The sequence below is a fragment of the Marmota monax genome, unplaced genomic scaffold (assembly GCF_021218885.2).
Source record: "Marmota monax isolate L192 unplaced genomic scaffold, Marmota_monax_Labrador192_F-V1.1 WCK01_AAM20220418_F8-fsc00010, whole genome shotgun sequence".
Taxonomy (NCBI): domain Eukaryota; kingdom Metazoa; phylum Chordata; class Mammalia; order Rodentia; family Sciuridae; genus Marmota; species Marmota monax.
In genome coordinates this window covers 9,258,586-9,279,422 of record NW_026692321.1, presented here as the reverse complement: position 1 = coordinate 9,279,422, position 20,837 = coordinate 9,258,586, and the positions used below count along the sequence as shown (strand labels likewise).

Below are 20,837 nucleotides of genomic sequence, written 5' to 3'. Positions count from 1 at the left end.
AGCAGAGAGTTGTGAGGAGCACTTACTGTCATGTAGGGTGAGAGTGTTGATAGCAGTTGCTAGGTTTTTCTGCCAAATCCGTGTTCCCTTGATGTGTTGTGCCACGTTTCCTCTTCTCTACCAGCCACATTTTATAGACTTGTGCGCCTTTTCCTAATATTTCTACTAGTTCCCACTCACTTGCTTCCACAGAAAGACTTGCTTTCCTGTCTTTACTGCCTGCCAGTGATTCTATCAAATGGTGGTTCTTCACCACTGAGGTGGATGGGATTCTGATGGGGTGGGATGATTTTGTGTGAGAGCTCCTCCTTTATATGGAATGCTAATGAGGATATCTTAGGGAGGCCACAGATGTTGTCAGGCCTTGTTGAAAGCCAGTATGTGGAGCCTTGCTCCTTATCTGATGTGTTAGTTTTTTTTTTATTTAATTGTAGTTGTGTATGGGCAACATGCCTTTATTTTACTTGTATGCAGTTCTGAGGATGTAATCCAGTGCCTCACACATGCTAGGTAAGTGCTCTGCCACTGAGCTACAGCCCCAGCCCCCTGATTTATAGTTCTTCTCCAATTAAGTTAAATTCTGTTCTTTTTGCCTTGAGTCAGAACTAAACCAAAAATACCTTAGAAAGTAGTTACTCGTGTCTGGCTAATCCGTTACGGAGAATGTTGACCTACTCTTGTATTTTTTTATTTTTTTTGGGGGGGGGGCGCGAAGGGGTGGTACTAGGAATTGAACTCAAGGGCACTCAACCACTGAGCCACATCCCCGGCCCTATTTTGTATTTAGAGACAGTCTCACTGAATTGCTTAATGCCTCACTTTTTGCTGAGGCTGGCTTTGAACTCAGTTGGCCTGCCCCGGCCTCCTGAGCTGCAGGGATTACAGGCATAATCTATAGACTCAAGAAAACTATTGAATGAATTTAGGAGTTAAGCCTGAACTTTTATTTGGACAGTATGTTACATATGAAACAGAAGAGAAGCATGCTCTTAGACCACTGAATTGGGTGTTATGCTTTATTAAAGAGCCCCGCTATTAAGACTTAATTTTTGTTCTTTCAATTCTTTAGTCATAAGACAAAGATGACCACAACTCTTCATGACATGGTAGACCAACTGGAACAAATTCTCAGGTGAGAAAAATGAAGTCTTTTGGTTCTGTGCCAAGTAAGTGTGACTATCCAAGAAGTGTGACCCTAAGCCAGCCTTTTAGTCATTATTTCTCCTTTGACCTTGTATTTTTTTTTTCTGGTTCTTTTTTGAGTGAATCTCCCCAGTGATGAATGTACAGCTGCCTTGTTACAGCAGAATGGAAGAATAGTAAGAGGCATGGGATTATAGACTGATGAGCCTGTATTCAAATCTAGACATTTCTGCTGTGTAATCTCTGAACTTGTGGTTTCCTTATTCTTAATTACTGAACTCGTGGAATTTGGGAATTAATATTACATGAAGCATTTAAAGTCCCTTAAACATAACAGGCACAAAAGAAATGATAATTTCTGCAGCAAGTATTGAATCTGACTTTTTTGGGTACAATATATTTAATTAGATCAAACTGTGCTAGAACCTTCATATTACTTGGTATTAGTTTTCTTTACTGTTCTGAGGAAACATTGAGTTATTTCTTTGAGATTGGAACATTCTTAATTTGCCATTTAAGAAGTTAATATTGTTAGCGTTTATGTGTATGTAGAAATGTAACTTTAAAATATTTCAAATAAAATGTTAAGAATAACACTGTTCTTTCAATGTGTAATTATAGAAATTACAGATAATAACACCACTTTAGTAGTGGTAATATGTATGGTAAAATATAATTTGGAGTTCAGTAATTTTATTCACTCAAACTAAGGGTCTTTAGGGTAAATATTTTAAGCTGCACTTAAGGGAACAGAATGTTTTGTGTGCCATGTATGTGAATTAAATGAAGAATTAACTGTTTTTCTCAGGACCTCCATTTATTATTAGCTTGATTCTTATCATTCTATGTTCTGAAAATTATACAGTTGTATTTCTTACAGAATGTTTAACAAATCAAGTGCTTCCTATTACAAGTTGACTTTTCGCTACTCCTTTTATCTGTTTGCCTAATGAAACCTAGAAAAGATTTCACTGAGATACAATGAAATAGTCATACTTCATTTACTGCATGTTTGTGGTCCTTATGCCACCAGTACCTCAAGAAAACAGTAGTATCCTATAGGTCTCTGGATGATGCTTAGGTCTTACTTTTAAGGTGTGTGTGGGTGTTTTTTTTTTTTTTTTTGGGTACTGGGATTGAACTCAGGGGCACTTATCCACTGAGCCACATTCCCAACCCTATTTTATATTTTAGAGACAGGGTGTCACTGAGTTGCTAAGTGCCTCGCCATTGCTGAGGCTGACTTTGAACTTGTAATCCTCCTGTCTCAGCCTCCCACGCCGAGTTTGACACTGTGCCTGGCCGTAGGTGTTATTTTAAAATAAGAACTTTTTAGTCTTGTTGCCCCTCACAGCTACAAATCATAGAATTGTTAACAACGAGTTAAAATTGGGCAATGAAATTATATATTTGGTTTATTTTACTGATTTGTGTTATTATGGTAGAGGGAAATTGCTAAAATAATTTTGAAATAAAAATGCCCTTTTAAAAAATATGCTTTAGTCCAGGTATATTCTAATGAAAGTCGATGGGGAAAATAAGATTTGAAATATAATGAGCTTTGGTTTTCTTAAAATATAAAACTGGATCATATTGTGTGATGCTCTTTGTTTTAATACTAGAACTTAAATATTTGTATGTTTAAGATTGTTTATAGTCCTTTTGTTTGGCAGCAAGATTTTAAATCTTTTTTTACTTACAGTGTGTCAGAGCTTTTGGAAAAACATGGACTTGAGAAACCTATTTCATTTGTTAAGAACACTCAGTCTAGCTCTGAAGAGGCTCGAAAGCTGATGGTTAGATTGACCAGACACGCCGGTCGGAAGTGAGTCGTTAAAACTCATACGCATATACAGTTTGATAAGGTTTGACATATATATGCTCATGAAACCATCAGTATTGTCAGGTTCATGAATATATTCATTCCCCTTAAGGGTTTGCTGTTGCTTCTTTACGATCCATTCCTGCCAGCTTCTCCTCATCAAGTCCACTTTCCCTTACAAGGTCAGATCTACTTTCTGTCCCTTTACATGTTACTTTACATTTCCTACAATTTTGTGTAAATGAATCATCCATATTTTGTGATGGTTATTTGACATCTTTTACTCAGAATATTTTGATTCATTCAGTAGCCCATTCATTTTTATTTGCTGAGTAGTATTTCATTGCTTGGATTAATCTCACCTTATTTAACTATTCTATTAGTGGACATTTGGATGGTTCAAGTTTTGACTTTCACAAATATATCTGCTGTTGATATAGATTTCAATTTCTCTTGAATAAATACATAAAGGTGAACTGGCAGGATCATGGTAGGTAGATGGTTAACTTGGGAGAGGGGGCCACCTGCCAAGCTGTTTACCAAAGTATTTGTATCGTTTTATTTTTTAACCAGTCTTGTAGGAGAGTTCAGCTGTTCTACATCCTCATCAATACTTAGGATTGGTCAGTTTTGTTAAGCTCAGCTATTTTAATAGGTATGTGGTAGTATCTGATTTTGGTTTTAGTTGCATGTCTTTAATAATGTTGGGGATCCTCTTATAGGCTTATTTGACAAGTCTCTTTTCATGTTTTTTTTTTCTCCTTTGGTACTATATATTGAATCCAGATGTGCTTTATCACTGAGTTAAATCCCTAGTCCTTTGTAAAAATTATTTTTTTATTTTGAGAAAGGGTCTTGCTAAGTTGCTTAGGGCCTTGCTATTGCTGAGGCTGGCTTTGAATTTATGATTCTCCTGCCTCAGCCTCCTGAGCTGCTGGAATTACAGGTGTAATTCAGGAGGGGCTTATTTTTTTTAATAGTGTCTTCGTTTTTTTTTAATATGTTCAGGATACATGCTCCTTGTTAGACATATGCTGTGTAATCTTTTCTCCCCTTGTGCCTTATCTTTCCATTCTCTTATTTGTCTTTTTAAAAGCATATTTTAAAAAATCAATTGGTGGTTCTTGAATTCTGCTTTTGTTTTCATATCTAAAAAATATTTGCCACAGTTTTATATTTACCTTTTATAGCAGAGTTTTTAGTTGTATGTTTATTTTTAGGTTCATGATGCATTTTGAGAGTTTACTTTTATTCAAAGTATGCATCACATTGGAATGAATTTTTGGTGGTAGGAGTCAAATCTAGGGCCTCGTACACACTAGGCAAGGAGTCTACCATTGAGCCACGTTCCCAGCCCTCACATCTGAGTGTTAACCACACTACTTGTTGAAAACACTGTCATTACTCTACCTACTTACCTTTGCAACTTAGTTGAAAATCAGTTGTGCATATGTGTAAGGGTGATTTTTTAAAGTCTTTATTCTGTCCATTAATTTTTCATTCTTCCAAAAGCACATTACACTGGTTATTATAGATCTATAATAAATCTTGACATTAGTTAATATTAGTCTCTCAACTTTTTTCTTTTTCAAGTTTGTTTTGCTTATTATAGGACCTTTCCATTTACATATGAACTTTAAAATCAACATGTCAAGTGTTCTCATTTGGGATTTTGGTAGGGATTATATCAAATTTATATATTTTGGAGGCATTGCTATCCTAAATCCCTGTTAAGTCTTTTATTCTATGAACACAGTATACCTCTCTATTTACTTGGGTCTTCAATGATTTTGTTGCTTTTGATGCACAAATCTCATACTTTGTTAAATTGATTTCTAATATTATTTGTTGATTCTATTGTAAATGAAATTGCTTTCTTAATTTTAAATTGTCCATTCCTAGGATGTAATGAAATACACTTGATTTTTGATACATTGATCTTGTGTTTTTTAACTTTATTGGACTGACTGGCTTGAATAGTTTTTCTCTGCAGACTTCATAGTCCTGGATGCTAAGATAGAAAGCTGCCATGTGCTTGGAAAACTGAGAGTAGTCAGAATGGAGGGCATGTGGCTTGTACAGTGTGTGCTAATCAGGATTGTTGTAAGCAACATCTCGCGTCTTTCCCAGTCATGACCTCCCTTCAATATATAACTTTGCCCCTTTTTACTGCCTGATGCAAATAAAATTCTATAGTATGTACTTTTATGTAGTCTCCCTGCATTATATTGGTGAAATTCATCTACATTGTTGGTATAACATTATTTGTTCATTCTCATTGTTGTAAAATATTTCATTTTGTGAATATAATACATTATTTATAAATTCTATGTTATGGACATTTTGATTATTTCTCAGTTTTGCTTGTTAATACTATTTCTATGAATAATTTTAATTTTTAAAAATTTGTTCTTTTTAAACATGATAATACAATATATTTTGACATATTTAAATAAATCTGAAGTATATCTTATAAAGATTCCAGTCTCTTGTTGCACATATGTGGAGATTCACTGTGCTATGCTTACATATGTACATAGGAAAGTTAAGTCAGATTCATTCCTCTGTCTTTCCTATACGTATGTCTTTGGATATATATGCATATGTGTTTTTCTTGAATACCATACCTACTTAGCATACAATTGCTGAGTTATAGAATATACCTGAGACCAACTTTAGGAGATTCTGCCAAATCACATTTCACAATTATTGTGTATATTGCTCTAGCAATATATAGAGTTATTTGATACTGAGTTTTTTTTCCCCTTTCCTCCTTTTTTAAGCAAATACGATAGCATTTTACTGAAATCCTAATGTGTATTTCCCTAATGACGATGAAGTTGGGAACTTTATAATAGGATCAAAACATCACATTTCTAGCAGTAAATCTAAAATGAAATATATAAATCATATACACTGAAAATTACAAACACTGAGAACAATAATAGACATAAAAAATGGAGAAATATACCTCATGTTTGTTGATTAGAAGATACAGTAGTGTAAAAATGTCAGTTTTGCCTAAGCTGATCTATTCTTTTCCTGCATTCCTATAAGGATTCTAGTATATGTACATATTAAGAGCTGCGCAAGTATAAAATTTGTTCAGTGGAAATGTTATTTTCTGATGCTGATCAGAAAATATTTGTGTTGCTCAATAATTTGGTGAATATGTGACTTTTTCACGTTCTATTTCTGTTGCTTAAAACAGTTTCTAAGAGTTTATAGGTAATGAATCTTTTCAAACGAATGAGTGAATAAGTGTAAAAAGATAATGTTAAATTTGATAACTAGAACATTTGTATTTACACTAATTCTGTATGTTTCTATGTTAACTTCATTTGAAGTATAACAGTCATTCTAAGGAAGTTAGAAATTTTCTTGTTTCTCTTTGGAAATTTACTTAAAACCAGTTATAAGAGACAGGACAACTGAACTCATTAGTTAACATTTACATTTCTTAAATATTTATGAATTTTTTATTTACATTATTTTATGACTATTTTGTTATGGATTTTGACATACTTAGTGTCTGTATTATGCTTGATGTCAGGCTTCTGAGGAAAAAAGACATGACACCTGTCTGGACTGGTTGGAGTTATGTCCAATTAAATTATACTAACAGAATACTCATGAAGTCTATGTGAGAATTAACAGATTACCTTGTAGAAAAGTTGGCAACAGAGTTGAAAGGCATTTTGAAGTAGGTGGTATCCAAATGTTCAGTAATAAACTCTAAAGTTTTTTTAATCTATTATACTAGATTTTTAGGCAGGGAAATAAGCAGAGAGGACCTGTGACCTTGTGGCCTTTAGGTGGATATTACAGATTGAAGATGGATGTGAAGATCAGAGAGGTGTGAGCTGGAGGTAGGGAGTGGAGGGTGATCCCCAAGGATGCAGGTGAGGTTAGATTCTGAACCTGTCCCTCAGGAGACTGCATAAAGATGTGAAGAATGCTTGGGAAAAGTCTTCTCAACAGCCAATGCTGAAGGGGCAGCCTCACAGGAAGTAGGATCAAATCATGAGAGCTTTTCAAAATCTTCTTTCTCTGGTTGTCACAATTTTGAGATATAGTTTAAGATTAAAAGAAAAAACTCCGATGCTAATGAGACAGTCTTATATATTTCCCTCTTTTAAGATCTTGTTCCACATCTTTTTAGGAAACCTGGTTTGACTGCTTCAGGTGGAATGAATTGTTTTTCCTGGAGATTCCCTGGCTTTTCCCGTGTGCCTTCCTTGCTGCTGTCCTCATTTCTCGCAATAGCATCCTGTGGTTATTAAAGTCTGTACTTCACATTCCCCTTTAGATCACTCTTTCTCTAGCACGAATGTGATCACCACCATACAGCTCAGATGGGAACTCACACATCAGCTGACATCAGCTGTCTGATTATTGAATGAATGATTAAGATTTTGAATGATTCAAGTCTTAAGATTTCTTAATGGCCGGAGGAATGCAACTCAGTGCTAGTAGCACTTGCCTCGCAGACTGGGAGACTTGGATTTGATCTCAAGTTCTGCAAAACAACCAACCAATCAAAATGCAAAACAAAAATCCCACTTCTCTTTCCTTTAAGAGGGGGAAAAAAATTCCTGTTCAAGTGGGGTGTGAGGTTCTGACTGCTCTAAAACCTTCTCTTTAACAGGAAAGCCTTGCTGCTGTTGCAAGATTATCCTCACACTGAGTTTCTTACATAATGTTGAAGTGTCTGAGGTTAATTTCTACTGTGACCTGTTTACTAAGAATACGGCCCATTTTCAAAGTAGTATGTTTAAAATGAATTTTAATTATTTTGTTCTGTTACCATGGCTTGGCCTTCATTGCCTCCAGAATAGTCTTGTATATATCCTAAATGGTAGCAATGTCACCAAATCTGTTAAAACCGAGGTTTGACCATCTTGAATACAAGACTGTTTTTCCCTTAAAAATCCACCTCTGTTCCAAAGCTGAACTCATACTGTGTATGTGTGTGTTCAGGAATCTTGTTAATTTGCAAGCCTGTTTAGTTTCTTCAAGTTCTATTCTTCATTCTTATTTACTGAATGTTTTCTGAAGAAGGCCATTATAAATAATGTGTTATAATTTATTTTAATTAGAACTGTATTTACGACTAGCCATGTGTGAGGAAACATTAATACCATCTGTCCCAGTGCTGATGGCTTCTAGAAGAACAGCTGGGCTGTGAGGACTTGAGTTCAGCTAGATGATGCCTAGGTCTGATTTTATTGAGCTGGTGGAAGCTGGGGCCCTCACTTCATCAAACATTTCGCTGTGTCTCCGCTTGCATACCAAAGCTGAAAGAGTCCTCCATTCTTTGATGCCAGAGGGTAGAGTTCAAGTACTAATATCAAACTAATGAAAACATTTTATGGATTATTCTGAGAAATTCTTGCCAATGTTATATATTTTTGTGTGTGTGTATGCTAGAAAATGGTTTTCTTCTTGCGTATTACATATGAAACGAGAGTAATTCATTTTGCGTAACATAAAATGCCAAAGGCAAGTGAAGCATATTCTTATTAAATTTTTTAGGAGAAGCTGGGCAAGGTAATGTGTGCCTTTTACTCCAAGAACTCAGGAAGTTGATGCAGGAGGATCACTTGAGCCCATGAGTTGCAGGACAGCCTAGAAAACATAACACAAAAATTTTTATAGACTAGATTTTTTACAGAAATTACCCCTCAATGCATACTTTTTCTATAGAAATATTTATTATATGTGTACTGTCAATCTGCTGTTTTTAACACAGCTCTTGGAAATAGTAATAATTTTTAAAAAATGCATTATATGACATAAAGCCAAAAATGATTAACAAAAAGATATATTATCTAGTTGGTATTTGACAAACACAAAACAGAATCTACCCTTTTCAAACATTGAGATTCAGGGCTGGGGTTGTGGTCCGGTGATAGTGTGCTTGCGTTGCGTGCATGGGGTACTGGGTTTGATCCTCAGCACCACATAAATAAAATAAAGGTATTGTGCCCATCTACAACTAAAAAAAAAAAAAAATTGAGATTCATTATGTAGAACTTGAAAACAAATTTTAGGTAAACATAAATGATGATTCCAAAGAAATATATATTAATCTAAGATGAACTTTTGAGAATTATAATGTTCTTTCTACAAGGCAATATTAGTAATCATATGTAACTTAAACACATAAATGTATTTGTAACTTCATTTTCATTCACTGTTGAAAACTTAATAGCAGAAAAATTGGAAGTCTTTTTATATGTTCTAGTTTAAGTTCATCTTTATAACATAGATAAAAGGGAGCCTAGAACTCAGTGTATTATAAACTCAAGTTCATACAGGTAATTAAGCTTATAGGAGCATCTTGCATCAATGTTTGTGTTTCATCAGAATTATTATCCATTCCTTTTGAGACTGAGGTGGGCTTTGAGTTAGGAAAGTGAAATTCAGAAATATTAAATGACAGCTAATCTGTGACTGTGGATGAAAATGTTAGCAAAACCCTTTCCCCTGCTACAGGAGATCTTGACCATTAATTCCCTTCTTTGTACCTTTGGAAGAAAACATAAAATGGTTTTTAATCAACCGAATTACAAAGGTCTTACTGCTTGGGTATAATTGATCGAACTGGTAAATTACTTCTGGCATGGAAGAAGTGTAAATGACCCAGAAATACCCTGTGGGACCTTTTCACTTTGGCCTTTCTTGAGTGTGGTCACTGGCATGTTTCTTAAGGGGCCTGGAACACTGTGGAATAGTTGCAGAGGGTCCTGGCTCTTGGGAACAGGAAGCTCCTTGCTGTGCCCACGGGGTGAACTGCTGTAACTGCTCCATGAGGCTGCTTTTACCTGAACTGTCACCTGAGAAGGTGACTCTGCAGTATTCTGTAAGTTGCTGTATGGAGTGCTGTCCATACTGTCAATGAAGGAACAACTCAAATGGCCCTGCTGCGAGTCATGGTTCCCATCCTGCCTTCAAATCCAGTGTCACCTGTGGTTGCCCCATGTGTTTGACTGTTCAGTTGAAGACAGACCTCAGAGAGGAGGTGCACAGTGAAGAAGTTTGAAATGAATTCCTGTCTCCAAATGCTTTTTCTTCATCATAGCTGCTTTATCTTTTTGTGCTTTATTTTACCTTAGAAACTCGCAACTTGTCGATATGCCATTTGTTGTTTCTGCTGCTCGTTTCGTGTCTAAGCAGCCTATGACGGGGGCTGATTTGGCAGCAGCTCTAGCATTGAGGTTCAGCTGCCTAGCTTTTCCTTCTGTCTTCATATGAGATCATTCCTAGTGACCATTTGGAATGGTGGTACTTGTTTGTTGTGTTCTTAACTTTTAACTAATAGAAGAGAGCTCTTTCATGTTTTCGGTTTTCATCTTTTGTTTTTCCTGTTATTCCAGGCAGCCTCCTGTGAGTGAGTCTCATTGGAGAACCTTGCTGCAAGACATGTTAACCATGCAGCAGAATGTGTACACGTGTCTGGATCCCGATGCTTGTTATGAGGTAACTACACCTGTAAACTGCTGCCTTTTAATTTTTTACACTGTTGGTGACAAGGAAGATGACGATAAGCTGCACTGTGATACTGTTCAAATAGCTGATAATTGACGGGTACTTCCAGTTTAGTAGTTTTATACTCACTATTTTCCTATCTTTGCTTATTGCAACACCCAGTATTTAATGGGGTAATCATGAGCTAAATACAAAATTGTACGTGACTTCTCTTCGTGGTGGTTATTAAAACTTTATTTAGTGGCTGAGGGTGTAACTCAGTGGTATAGTGCATTCTTAGCTTGTGTGAGGCCCTTAATTCAGCCCTCAGCATGCAACAAGACTATAAAACCAAAAAACATATTTAATGTACCTTAGAAAACTCTTCCAGATTTGTCTTGTCTTCCTTTATCTTTGCTGAATTGCAGTAATCCTACTTGTTTTCCCTATGTCTGTATCTCTTTATTGTTTATCCTGTCAGGGTATTCTAAAACGAAATGTTCATGGTGCTCCCTTTCTTAAATGTGTTGCTTGATATCATATAAATAACTAGATGAAAATGTTAGCATTGTAGTTGTTGTTTGCATGGCATGGAGAGCCACAGCAGCCTGCTTTCTCCTGTCCACTCCCACCTTGGTCACACTCCACCATGAATTTATATTCCAGGAGCTCCATCAAATCTGACATGAATCCACCTATCCACCATCATGCTGGTCCACGTTTCTGTGACTTTATGTACTTTGCCAGAAATATATTCCTTTTTCATTTACTTGGAACATCCCGATGCATTTTTAGGACGCAGCTCACTAATTATGTCCCCTAGGACACCTTCCTTTGTCTTTTCATATAACTTACCTCTGCTGTAGCTTTTCTTAAAGTTTTTGCTTACATATGTGTTCCTTTGATTTGGTCATGAATTTGGTCATGGTCCTAGTTAGGTGTTATCCCAACACATTCATCCTTACATACCCCAGTGTTATGTCTGGAATGTAAAAAATGATGCTTAAGAAATGGTTGTCACTTGACTGGGAACATAATCCAGGGGGACTTATTTCTGAAGGTTTGTGTAATAACAATAAATTACTGATGATCCAACTAACTCATTTTTAATGAGATTCAGCCTAAAAGAGGTTTCGCATTTGAAGTTTCTTGTTAAATAAGTCATGTACAGAACTATATAGGGCATTCCTATAACAAAGCACAATCCATTTTATGGAATGAGAGTTGTAAAAATAGGTCTCTATTTTGTGAAATTGTTGAGTTTTTTAATTCAAGTAATTCAAATAAAAAAGCAGTAACAGACTGTTGAGAAAAGAATGATTTTATATTTGAAATTCAGGTTTTTAAATGCTTGACTGACTGTAAGGTTGATATTGTTGATTACAGTCTCACAGCACATACAATTGCCAGGTAACTTCCCATTGTGTGTTTAAAACAAAACTTGAAATCAAATTTAGGAGAAAATAATCTGTATGCACTTGGAATCTAAAACTGACTTACTATGTCTGAAGTAGTATTTTTATATCACTGTGGTGGTGTTTTGGTACCTTCCTGTTTCGGATTAGGATTCTGATTGAAAAATTGGCCATCTGTATGTTATACTTCAACTAGCTCCTTTGTGCAGTAATCTCTCATAACAACCGGATTGATATATTACATTTTAAAATATTGTAGTACCTTTCTATTAGGCTTGACATCTTAATGATATCTATTTGAGTGTCTGTCTGTTGAGAAAACATTTGAAACATTATGAAGATTCTAGAAGACAGTTGTATAGATTTGATAAACGTAGAAGTTTTAAATATCATTTTTGTACCTTTAAACTATGCTATATTGTCTTACTGACTTTCAGTTATTAGATTTTGCTGTCCTTGGAAAGTAATTTGAAACCTCAGTGGTGTAACTTTGAAAATGTTACATAAAGATTTACTTAGACTGTAGAACAGAAATCCATACTGCTCATTTTAGCAAGACTTTAAGTTTTAGGATTAAATAATTTGAGTTTTTCAGCTTTTGCCTTGAGTCTATATGGCTTGCTTGAATAAACCAGAGGTATAGAGAAACTGGTCCATGATTGGAGGAAGCTGTTTTGGTGAGTCAGATGGAAGAAGCGATGAGGACTGTTCATTGATTTGCTTTCTATAAAATATTTGTTTTATAGAAGATACTTCTTAGACATTAGTGACTTTTTTCTTACCAGACATCTCGATAAAGGCCTGGTCAAAAATGCTTCTCGTAAAGTGATAACAAGGGAATACTGTGAAAACTTGATCTTAATTATGAGGAAACTCTTCTCCATGAAATGTATATATATTTTTATCTTTTCTGTTTCTCTTCTATCTTCATCCAGCTGTGGAATGCTAGGGAAGAACATTCTTGGGGAAGTTCTTGTGCTAATTATAGATCACATTATTAGTTTTCCTTAAAAGTTTATAATTTTTTTTTTAGTCATACATGGGCACAATATCTTTATTTTGTTTACTTTTATGTGGTGCTGAGAATCGAACCCAATGCCTCACATGTGCCAGGCAAGTGCTCTGCCACTGAGCCACAACCGCAGCCCTATAGATCACATCATTAGTGTAGGCTTTAAAAGGATCACATTAATACTTTATATAGTATGTATGTAAGCTCAATTAATTTATTACTTTTATTAATTGATACTGTTAGTTGCCTCCTAGAATATAATGATATTTGCATGAACACTTTCTATCAGTGTCTTTTTATTGAAGTATTTTTTTGTGGGGGTGGGGGAGTTCCAAGGAGTGAACTCAGGGGTGCTCAACCACTGAGCCACATCCCCAGCACTATTTTGTATTTTATTTAGAGACAGGGTCTGAGTTGCTTAGCACCTTGCTTTTTGCTGAGGCTGGCTTTGAAGTCGTGATCCTCTGTCTTGGCCTCCTGAACTGCTGGGATTATAGGCGTGTGCCACTGCGTTCAGCTTGAAATATTTTTTAATATGCAGGTTGAAAAAAATCTGTGCTATGTGATATATCATAATTTTAATCAATAGGTTAAATATAACACTTGTAGCTTGTCTGTTTAGTTTGTGAGACTGAATTCAGATGGGTTAACCAATTATAAGTTATGTATATCATACTCAAAGACTTCCTTTTAAAAATTGAAGTGAATATAGTTTAACAGAAGGACCCTGGTTAAGGGTAGGGGAGTAATATCTATTAGATGTTCTTTTTAATGAATATGAACTTTGAATACTTCTAACACCTTAAAATTATATGCTTTTGTTTTGGTTCAGTGAAATTATTCTTTATTAGTCCTAAAAGATGAATTTTTTTAATTCAAGTGAAATTAGCCGGTTTTGAAGGATATAATTTATTATTTTGTACCTCTACAGTGTTATACAACCAGCGGATGTGGTTGAATGTGTTTTTGTTTCATTTGGATTTCAGAGCCTTTGTTTTGTTAAAAATGAGTCTGCCTTGTCTATCACTAATTCCTGTGTTTTTTTTCCTTCCCAGATATTTACAGAAAGCCTTCTGTGCTCCAGTCGCCTTGAGAACATCCACCTAGCTGGTCAAATGATGCACTGCAGTGCTTGGTCAGTAAATCCTGCAGCCAGTGCGGCCCAGAAAGGAAAAATCCAGTACAGGGTCAGTTACGAGAAAGGTGTTGACTTGGTTTTGGCTGCCAGCAGAGAGTACTTCAACTCATCCACCAATCTTAGCGACAGCTGCATGGATCTGGCCAGGTAGAACACCTATTTTTTCATAAGAGGGGCAAGTCACAATGCACAAACTCCACCGTGACTTGATTCTTTGTAAAATGTCAGAAGTACAGTTACTTATTGCTTCAGTATAAAATGAAAACTAATGAATTATGAATATCCATTAACTTCATCTTGACCCAGTATCTGCAGCCTGTTTTTTTCTAAGTCATTTGTGCTGATTATCTATAAGTCTTTATTTTTCTTTTGTTGGAAAAGATTCATGTGATGGCATATAAATTCAAGTTCTGAAAATTCCTAGGATTTTGCACAGTATTTATCTGATTAGAGACAAGAGACCTGATTAGATGATAAAGTTCAAAAGTTCCTTCTAAGTAGAAATATCTAGAATATAAATTCAGTTGCTCTCTTGGCCTGTCTTATTAGTTTAATCCTCTTATTTAAATAGAAGAGTCTAAATTTTTAGTTACTCAAAATTGAACTGATTTTCCGTGAAAGAATTTATTCATGATTTGAAATTAGTTTTTACAGTTAAGTTTGATGAAATTAAAAGACTAATAGATACTGATGAAAAAATATCACTTTATGATAAAAGCTTCAAAAATATTTCTATATTAGTCCATTTTTCATTATTAAAATGAAATAACCTGAGACTAAGTACTTACAAAGATGATGTGTTTATTTAGTTCATAGTTTCGGATGCTGAAAGCTTGAACCATAAAGGGCTTGTCTCTGGTGGGGGGCCCCTTACTACATCACCACTTGGCAGATGGCATCACAAAGGCAGGAAGAGGTGGGAGAGGGAGGAACCCATGGGAAGGCAGAGCAAGGGGACTGGGCCAGTCTTAGAACTTCTCACTAGTCCCCAATTCTTAAAGAAATATTACCACCACCATACTAGGGACTAAGCTCCCAACATCTGAACCCTTGAGGGACACTGAAACCATGACCAAACCCATAAAATGGATCTTTCTTCTTCAATGCTGCAGGAGCTGAAAAGTGGCATCCTTTTTCTTGCCATCTGACCAATTTCCTGATGTTCTTATCACTAGCTGTTTTCTCTCTTGTAGTGTCTAGTCCTATTACTACTACGTACTTCCCATCTAATTTCATATCTTGGAAGTCTGTTTTGTTTTTCTTTGATCTTTTTTAGACTGTTCTATTTTGCTTAAAGCTAAATTGATTTTCATTCCTTTCTACAAACACATTTTAAAACTGCTTTTAGTTCAGTTAGCAGTTTTTCTGAGGACTTGGCTTTCTCATGTCCTCCATGAGTATTTGTTTCTTTGGTCAAACAAAGGAACTCAAGAAAAGGTAGGCAAGTTGCTCTACCACTGAGCCACAACCCCATCACGGCCAGTAGATTCTTACCTAGTAGTCTTGTTAACTAGCTTTTTATTGAGAAAGCAATAAATATTCAAACAATGTAAGAAGGATATGAATGGGAACATTTTTCTCCTCGTTCTGTTTCCTCTAAATTTTCCTTAGTTATTTTTAAAATTAGTTTCTTTATCTTTTCAAAATATTTTATTGATCACTATCCTCTTTCTTAAATAACAAGTTTTTCCTATTCATACAGTCTGTTTTAGTCATCTTTCATATCATTGTGACCAAAAGACCAGATAAGAACAATGTAGAGGAAGTTTGTTTGGGACCTCAGTTTCAGAGGTCTTAGTCTGCAGATGGCCTGCTCTGTCGCTCTGGCCCTGGGAAGCAGAAGGGCACGGCAGAGGAAAGCAGATCAGATCATGCCCACAGGAAGCAGAGAGCTCTGCTCACCAGGGCCCAGATACAGACCCACTGAATGCACGCCCCAAGTGACCTGCCTTCTCTAGCCACACGCTATCTGCCTTTACGTAACACCCAGTTAATCCATATCCGCTGAATAGATTAAGGCTCTCAAACCAAATTTCACCTGTGAACTTTCTTGTGTTGTCTCTCTCATGAGCTTTTTTTGGAGGCACCTCATATCTAAACTATAACATACCTTTTTTATGATCATTTCATACTCTTCATATTTTACTTAAATATAAAACTTACATAACTTATCAAAATATTTAAAGCTTTTTCACTTTAATAACTAACAAACTTTAGTATACAAGTATTAGAACATCACATATCCATAAAATATGTACATAAAATATTTGCATGAAATTTTATGCTTTTATGATCAGTTAAAACATTTACTTAGAAATATTTATGAAAACACCCAATTTCTTCTAAAATGCTTATATAATGTTCTATTACTATATTTTTGCTATTATAATTATCATCATGGCTAAAGAGGTTAAGGACAGGGAGAAAGACGGCAAAGCTCACAATGAACTAAAGACATGATTTGGGTATCATCCTACTTTATATACAAACAGAGATGAAAAATTGTGGTATGTATGTGTAATAAAGATTGTAATGCAAAAAAGTACACGTATAAATATATGAATTGGCATGAACCTACTTTATATACAAAGATATGAAAAATTGTGCTATATATGTGTAATAAGAATTATAATGCATTCAGCTATTGTGTACTTAAAAAATGAAATCAATTAAATAAATAAAATCCCTCCTTATTAAAAATAACACACACCTTTTTATAGCTTGCTTTTTATCACCTATGTTCTATCCTGAATGTTTTTTAGATATAAGTACATATAAGTTTATTGCATTATTTTTTAAAAATTTGTCTAAATTAGTTATATATGTCAGTAGAATGCATTTTTGACACATCATACATAAAGGGAGTATAACTTTTCATTCTTCTGATTGTACATTATATGCACATAGAATAATGTTAGGTTCATTCTCTTTCCTACCCCAAACCTCTTGCCTTGCCTTCACTCCCCTCTAATCCATAAGTCTGTTCTTCCCTAGCCCCATCCCCTTATTGTCAACTAGCATTCGCATATCAGATAAAACATTCAGACTTTGGTTCCTTGGGGTTGACTTATTTTGCTTAGCATGCTATTCTCCAGCTCTATCCATTTGCTGGCAAATGTCATAATTTCATTCTTCTTTAAGGCTAATATTCCATTGTGTATATATAACACATTTTCCATTCATTTCTTGAAGGGCACCTATGTTGGTTCAATAATTTAGCTATTGTGAATTTAGCTGCTATAGACATTGATGTGGCTGTGTCAATATAATATGCTGGTTGTAAATCCTTTGGGAATAAACCAAGGAGTGGGATAACTGGATCAAAGGGTGGTTGCATTCCAGTTTTTCTGAGGAATCTCCATACTCCTTTCCAGAGTGGTTGCACCAATTTGCAGTCCCACCAGCAGTGTATGAGGGTACCTTCCCCCCACATCCTTGCCAACGTTTATTGTTGTTCGTAGTCTTGATGTTTACCATTCTGAATGGAGTGACATGATATCTTAGAGTAGTTGTGATTTGCATTTCTCTTAATTGCTAGAGATGTTGAACATTTTTTCAAATATTTGCTGATTGATCGTATTCTGTGAAGTGTCTTTTCAGTTCCTTACCCCATTTATTGATATGGTTTTTTTAGTGTAAGTTTGAGTTATTTTTTGATAGTTATAGAATATTCCATTGTGTGACTTTTATAGGATTTATTAATTCCCAATTTGGTACGTTTTCTTTAAAACAGCAGTCTGTGGAAATTATTTATAATACTACTACTTGAGAAAGTATGGGCCTATCTGTAGTATAAATTTCCACATCTTAGAACTCCAGGATTCAGAGGCAATTACATTTGAAGTGTTTATAGAAACTACAAAGAAATCAGACTTTTTATAGCGAATTGGGAGTATAAGTGGGTGTTCGACTGATTTAAATCCTGCAGGTTTGCAAGAACAAGCTAGGCCTCTTTGTATCACTCAGGCATATGGCATCTAGATACTGGCACCTAAGTACTTCTGGTGGTCTGTGGTTTCAGCAGTTACTGGTCCTTAGAGGCATGACCTCTGATTTGCCAACTCTGTATTCCTCTCTATATATCTTTAGAGAATAAGCTTGTTCATTAAATAAAAAAATGAAGAAATAATACACTTTCTCTGAACTTTGAAAGTCTGTTTAAAATATTCTGTATGCCAGGTGTGATGACATGAGCTTGTAGTTTCAGCTACTTAGGAGGCTGAGATAGGAGCGTTGCTTGAGCCTCAGGGTTCAAGACCGGCCTGGGCAAGAAAGTGAGACCCCTACCTCAAAAAAATTAAACAAAACAAAACAAAAAAAACCCCAAACTTGATAGGCTTAATGTGTTCTTACATTAGCAAATTACTTGTCTTTGTAATTTATGTCAGTATTGTATTATCAACTGATTGCTTCATTTTTTTTTAATCAGAAAAAGGTTCTTTGTGCAGTGGATATTTCTGTAGTTGCTTTTTTGAGACATAATTTTTAATTTCCCTTTTAGAATAAACAATTATCTTAACTCTGTCTTTAAAAAACAGTCCTGCTAATCTAATCATTACTTTTGTATTCATCAGTAAAATAGCACTAAATGGAATTAGGATGCTTTATGCCATGATATTTGCCTTCCTCATGGGCTTACTATAAGAATTATGAAAAATAACAAAGCATCTAGCTGAATAAATATCTGCGATGTCATAGATTCATGATAAATATGTCTGGTCTCATGTTAAATATAGAAAGATAATTTGGCAGAACACGCTTCTTTTTAAAAATATAATTTCTCACAGGTGCTGCTTACAGCTGATAACAGATAAGCCTACTGCCATACAAGAGGAACTAGACCTTATCCGGGCCCTTGGATGTCTTGAAGAATTTGGGGTAAAGATTCTGCCTTTGCAAGGTGAGTTTTTTTGCTTAATATTGCATTGTTAGTAACTTGTTTTGTGCCAATTTATTAGTGTCTCTTTTTAGTTTTTGAAAGCACAAGTATCTTTGGCCATTTAGTCCATTAGCAGTAGATTCTACATATTCTCTTATTTTTCCAGTGAAATCTCAGTGGAAACCCAAATAAAAAAATAAATTCAACATTTAACCATAAATTTATTTTTTAAATTCACATTTGCAGACTTTAAAAAAAATATTAGTAATAGAGCAGTGAGGCTACCTATAAAAATAAAAGTAGAATTTGGGAATTCTAGATGAATATTTCAGATTTACATTAGTTTTTAGTATATAGCTTATTCTGAATTTTGTTTCATTTCATAGATTTGATTATTTCTTTTTGTACTTGATGTAGAAAATTGTTTAAGTCAATTCTAAGTTTTGTGTATAGTTTAGTTAATTAGCATTATTTTTTCATAAAGCTGAAGTTCTGGTGCCTAAATGTAAAAGGCCTTAAGGTTCCACTCAAAGAGCTTCCTCACACAGACATGTGTCTCTTCTACTTTATGCTATGAGCACAGTGCCCAGCTCACGATGACCTGGACCTTAGCTGACCTAAGCTGATAAGTGGAAGGTAGATTTTCAGTTGCTTCAAGCCCTAGATCCCAATGCCTTAAATGAAGAGGGTGTTTGGCTCTTAGGGGTGTGCTTGGCTGGCTTCCCTGGCTGGCCATGTGTTCTCTTTTTTTTAAAAAAAATTATTCATTCTAATTTGTATATATGACAGCAATTCACTTCATATTACACATATGACACAATTTTTCGAGTCACTGATTTACACAAAGTATTATCACACCATTCATACATGTACTTAGGGTGGTGATGTCTAACTCACTCCACCATCATTCCTACCCTCTTGCCCCTTCCCTTCCCCTCCCTCTCCTTTGCCCTGTCTAAAGTTCCTCCATTCCTCCCATGCTCACCCCCCTATTGCCATTACCAGTGAACATCTTCATATCAAAGAAAATATTTGTCCTTTGGTTTTTGGGGACTGGCTTACTTCACTTAACATTGTATTCTCCATCTATTTACCTGCAAGTCCCTGTTTTTAATTCTGAAAATCGTTGGAATTTGGGACTGGGAGGAGGTGTATAGTGGAGTTCCCTCCATCTGTGTGTTGGTATGTTTACACAATAGATGTCACCTTTGGATAATAAGGCCTTGTTGTAAGTTCCTTGGTGTCTTTTGTCTTCTACAGTATTAGGTTGACTGGACCTCAAGGGATCTGAATCTCGAGCAATCTTATGTTTTCATATGGGCCTAAATTTCTGCTTCTCAGACAATAGACTTCAAAGAATATTATTGTTACTTTTAGTATCTTTGGAAGAGTATTTGTATATAATTATAAATATCCTGTAGCATCTTAAGTATATGTAAGCTGATTATTAAATCAGTAGAAAATTATATTCAATTGTAGCATTAAATCAGTTTTGAAGCTCAAAATCTTTTAAAATTGTGAAGATTAATCAGTTACTGAAACAGCATTTTCTGTTTATTCTAAAATGTCTTAAATCATTAACTCCTTCCCCCTTAAACATTTAATTTCAGTTTTCAGTTAGGGAAGAGTTTGGAGCACAATGAAACTTTTACTCTGCCTTTATCCCTCATGAGGTTATACTGTAGCATCGCTCTGTGCTTGTGCACATGGTACTTCAGTAATTAAACAGGATATAGAGAAACTTTTTATTGTTCCTCATATGCTATTGAACTTTAAAATGTTGAGCCCTGATTTTCTGTGGGTAATCCAATAGCAATACTTTGGCTTGTAATATTTATTAGCTTTATTCGCTACTGAGTTTAAATATTTACAACCAAACCCACTAATCTGTAGCTTCTGAAAAATTTCAAATCAATTTGAAAAATTTAAATTTAAAATTTTCTATTAGAACGTTTGTC

The 20,837-nt window shown here is 35.1% G+C and overlaps 1 protein-coding gene across 3 annotated transcripts in view; it reads left to right on the top strand.

The window, feature by feature from the left end:
- Nbas (NBAS subunit of NRZ tethering complex) overlaps nucleotides 1–20,837 on the top strand; it is a 330,311-nt gene that overhangs the window by 144,377 nt on the left and 165,097 nt on the right. For 2 of the 3 annotated variants that reach the window (XM_058578372.1, XM_046441291.2), the window contains exons 27-31: nucleotides 1,070–1,132; nucleotides 2,846–2,968; nucleotides 10,345–10,447; nucleotides 13,918–14,147; nucleotides 18,788–18,900. In XM_058578372.1, the coding sequence (XP_058434355.1) occupies nucleotides 1,070–1,132; nucleotides 2,846–2,968; nucleotides 10,345–10,447; nucleotides 13,918–14,147; nucleotides 18,788–18,900 (632 nt within the window). The remainder of the gene's footprint in view (nucleotides 1–1,069; nucleotides 1,133–2,845; nucleotides 2,969–10,344; nucleotides 10,448–13,917; nucleotides 14,148–18,787; nucleotides 18,901–20,837) is intronic. The other variant, XM_046441292.2, reaches the window with a different exon arrangement.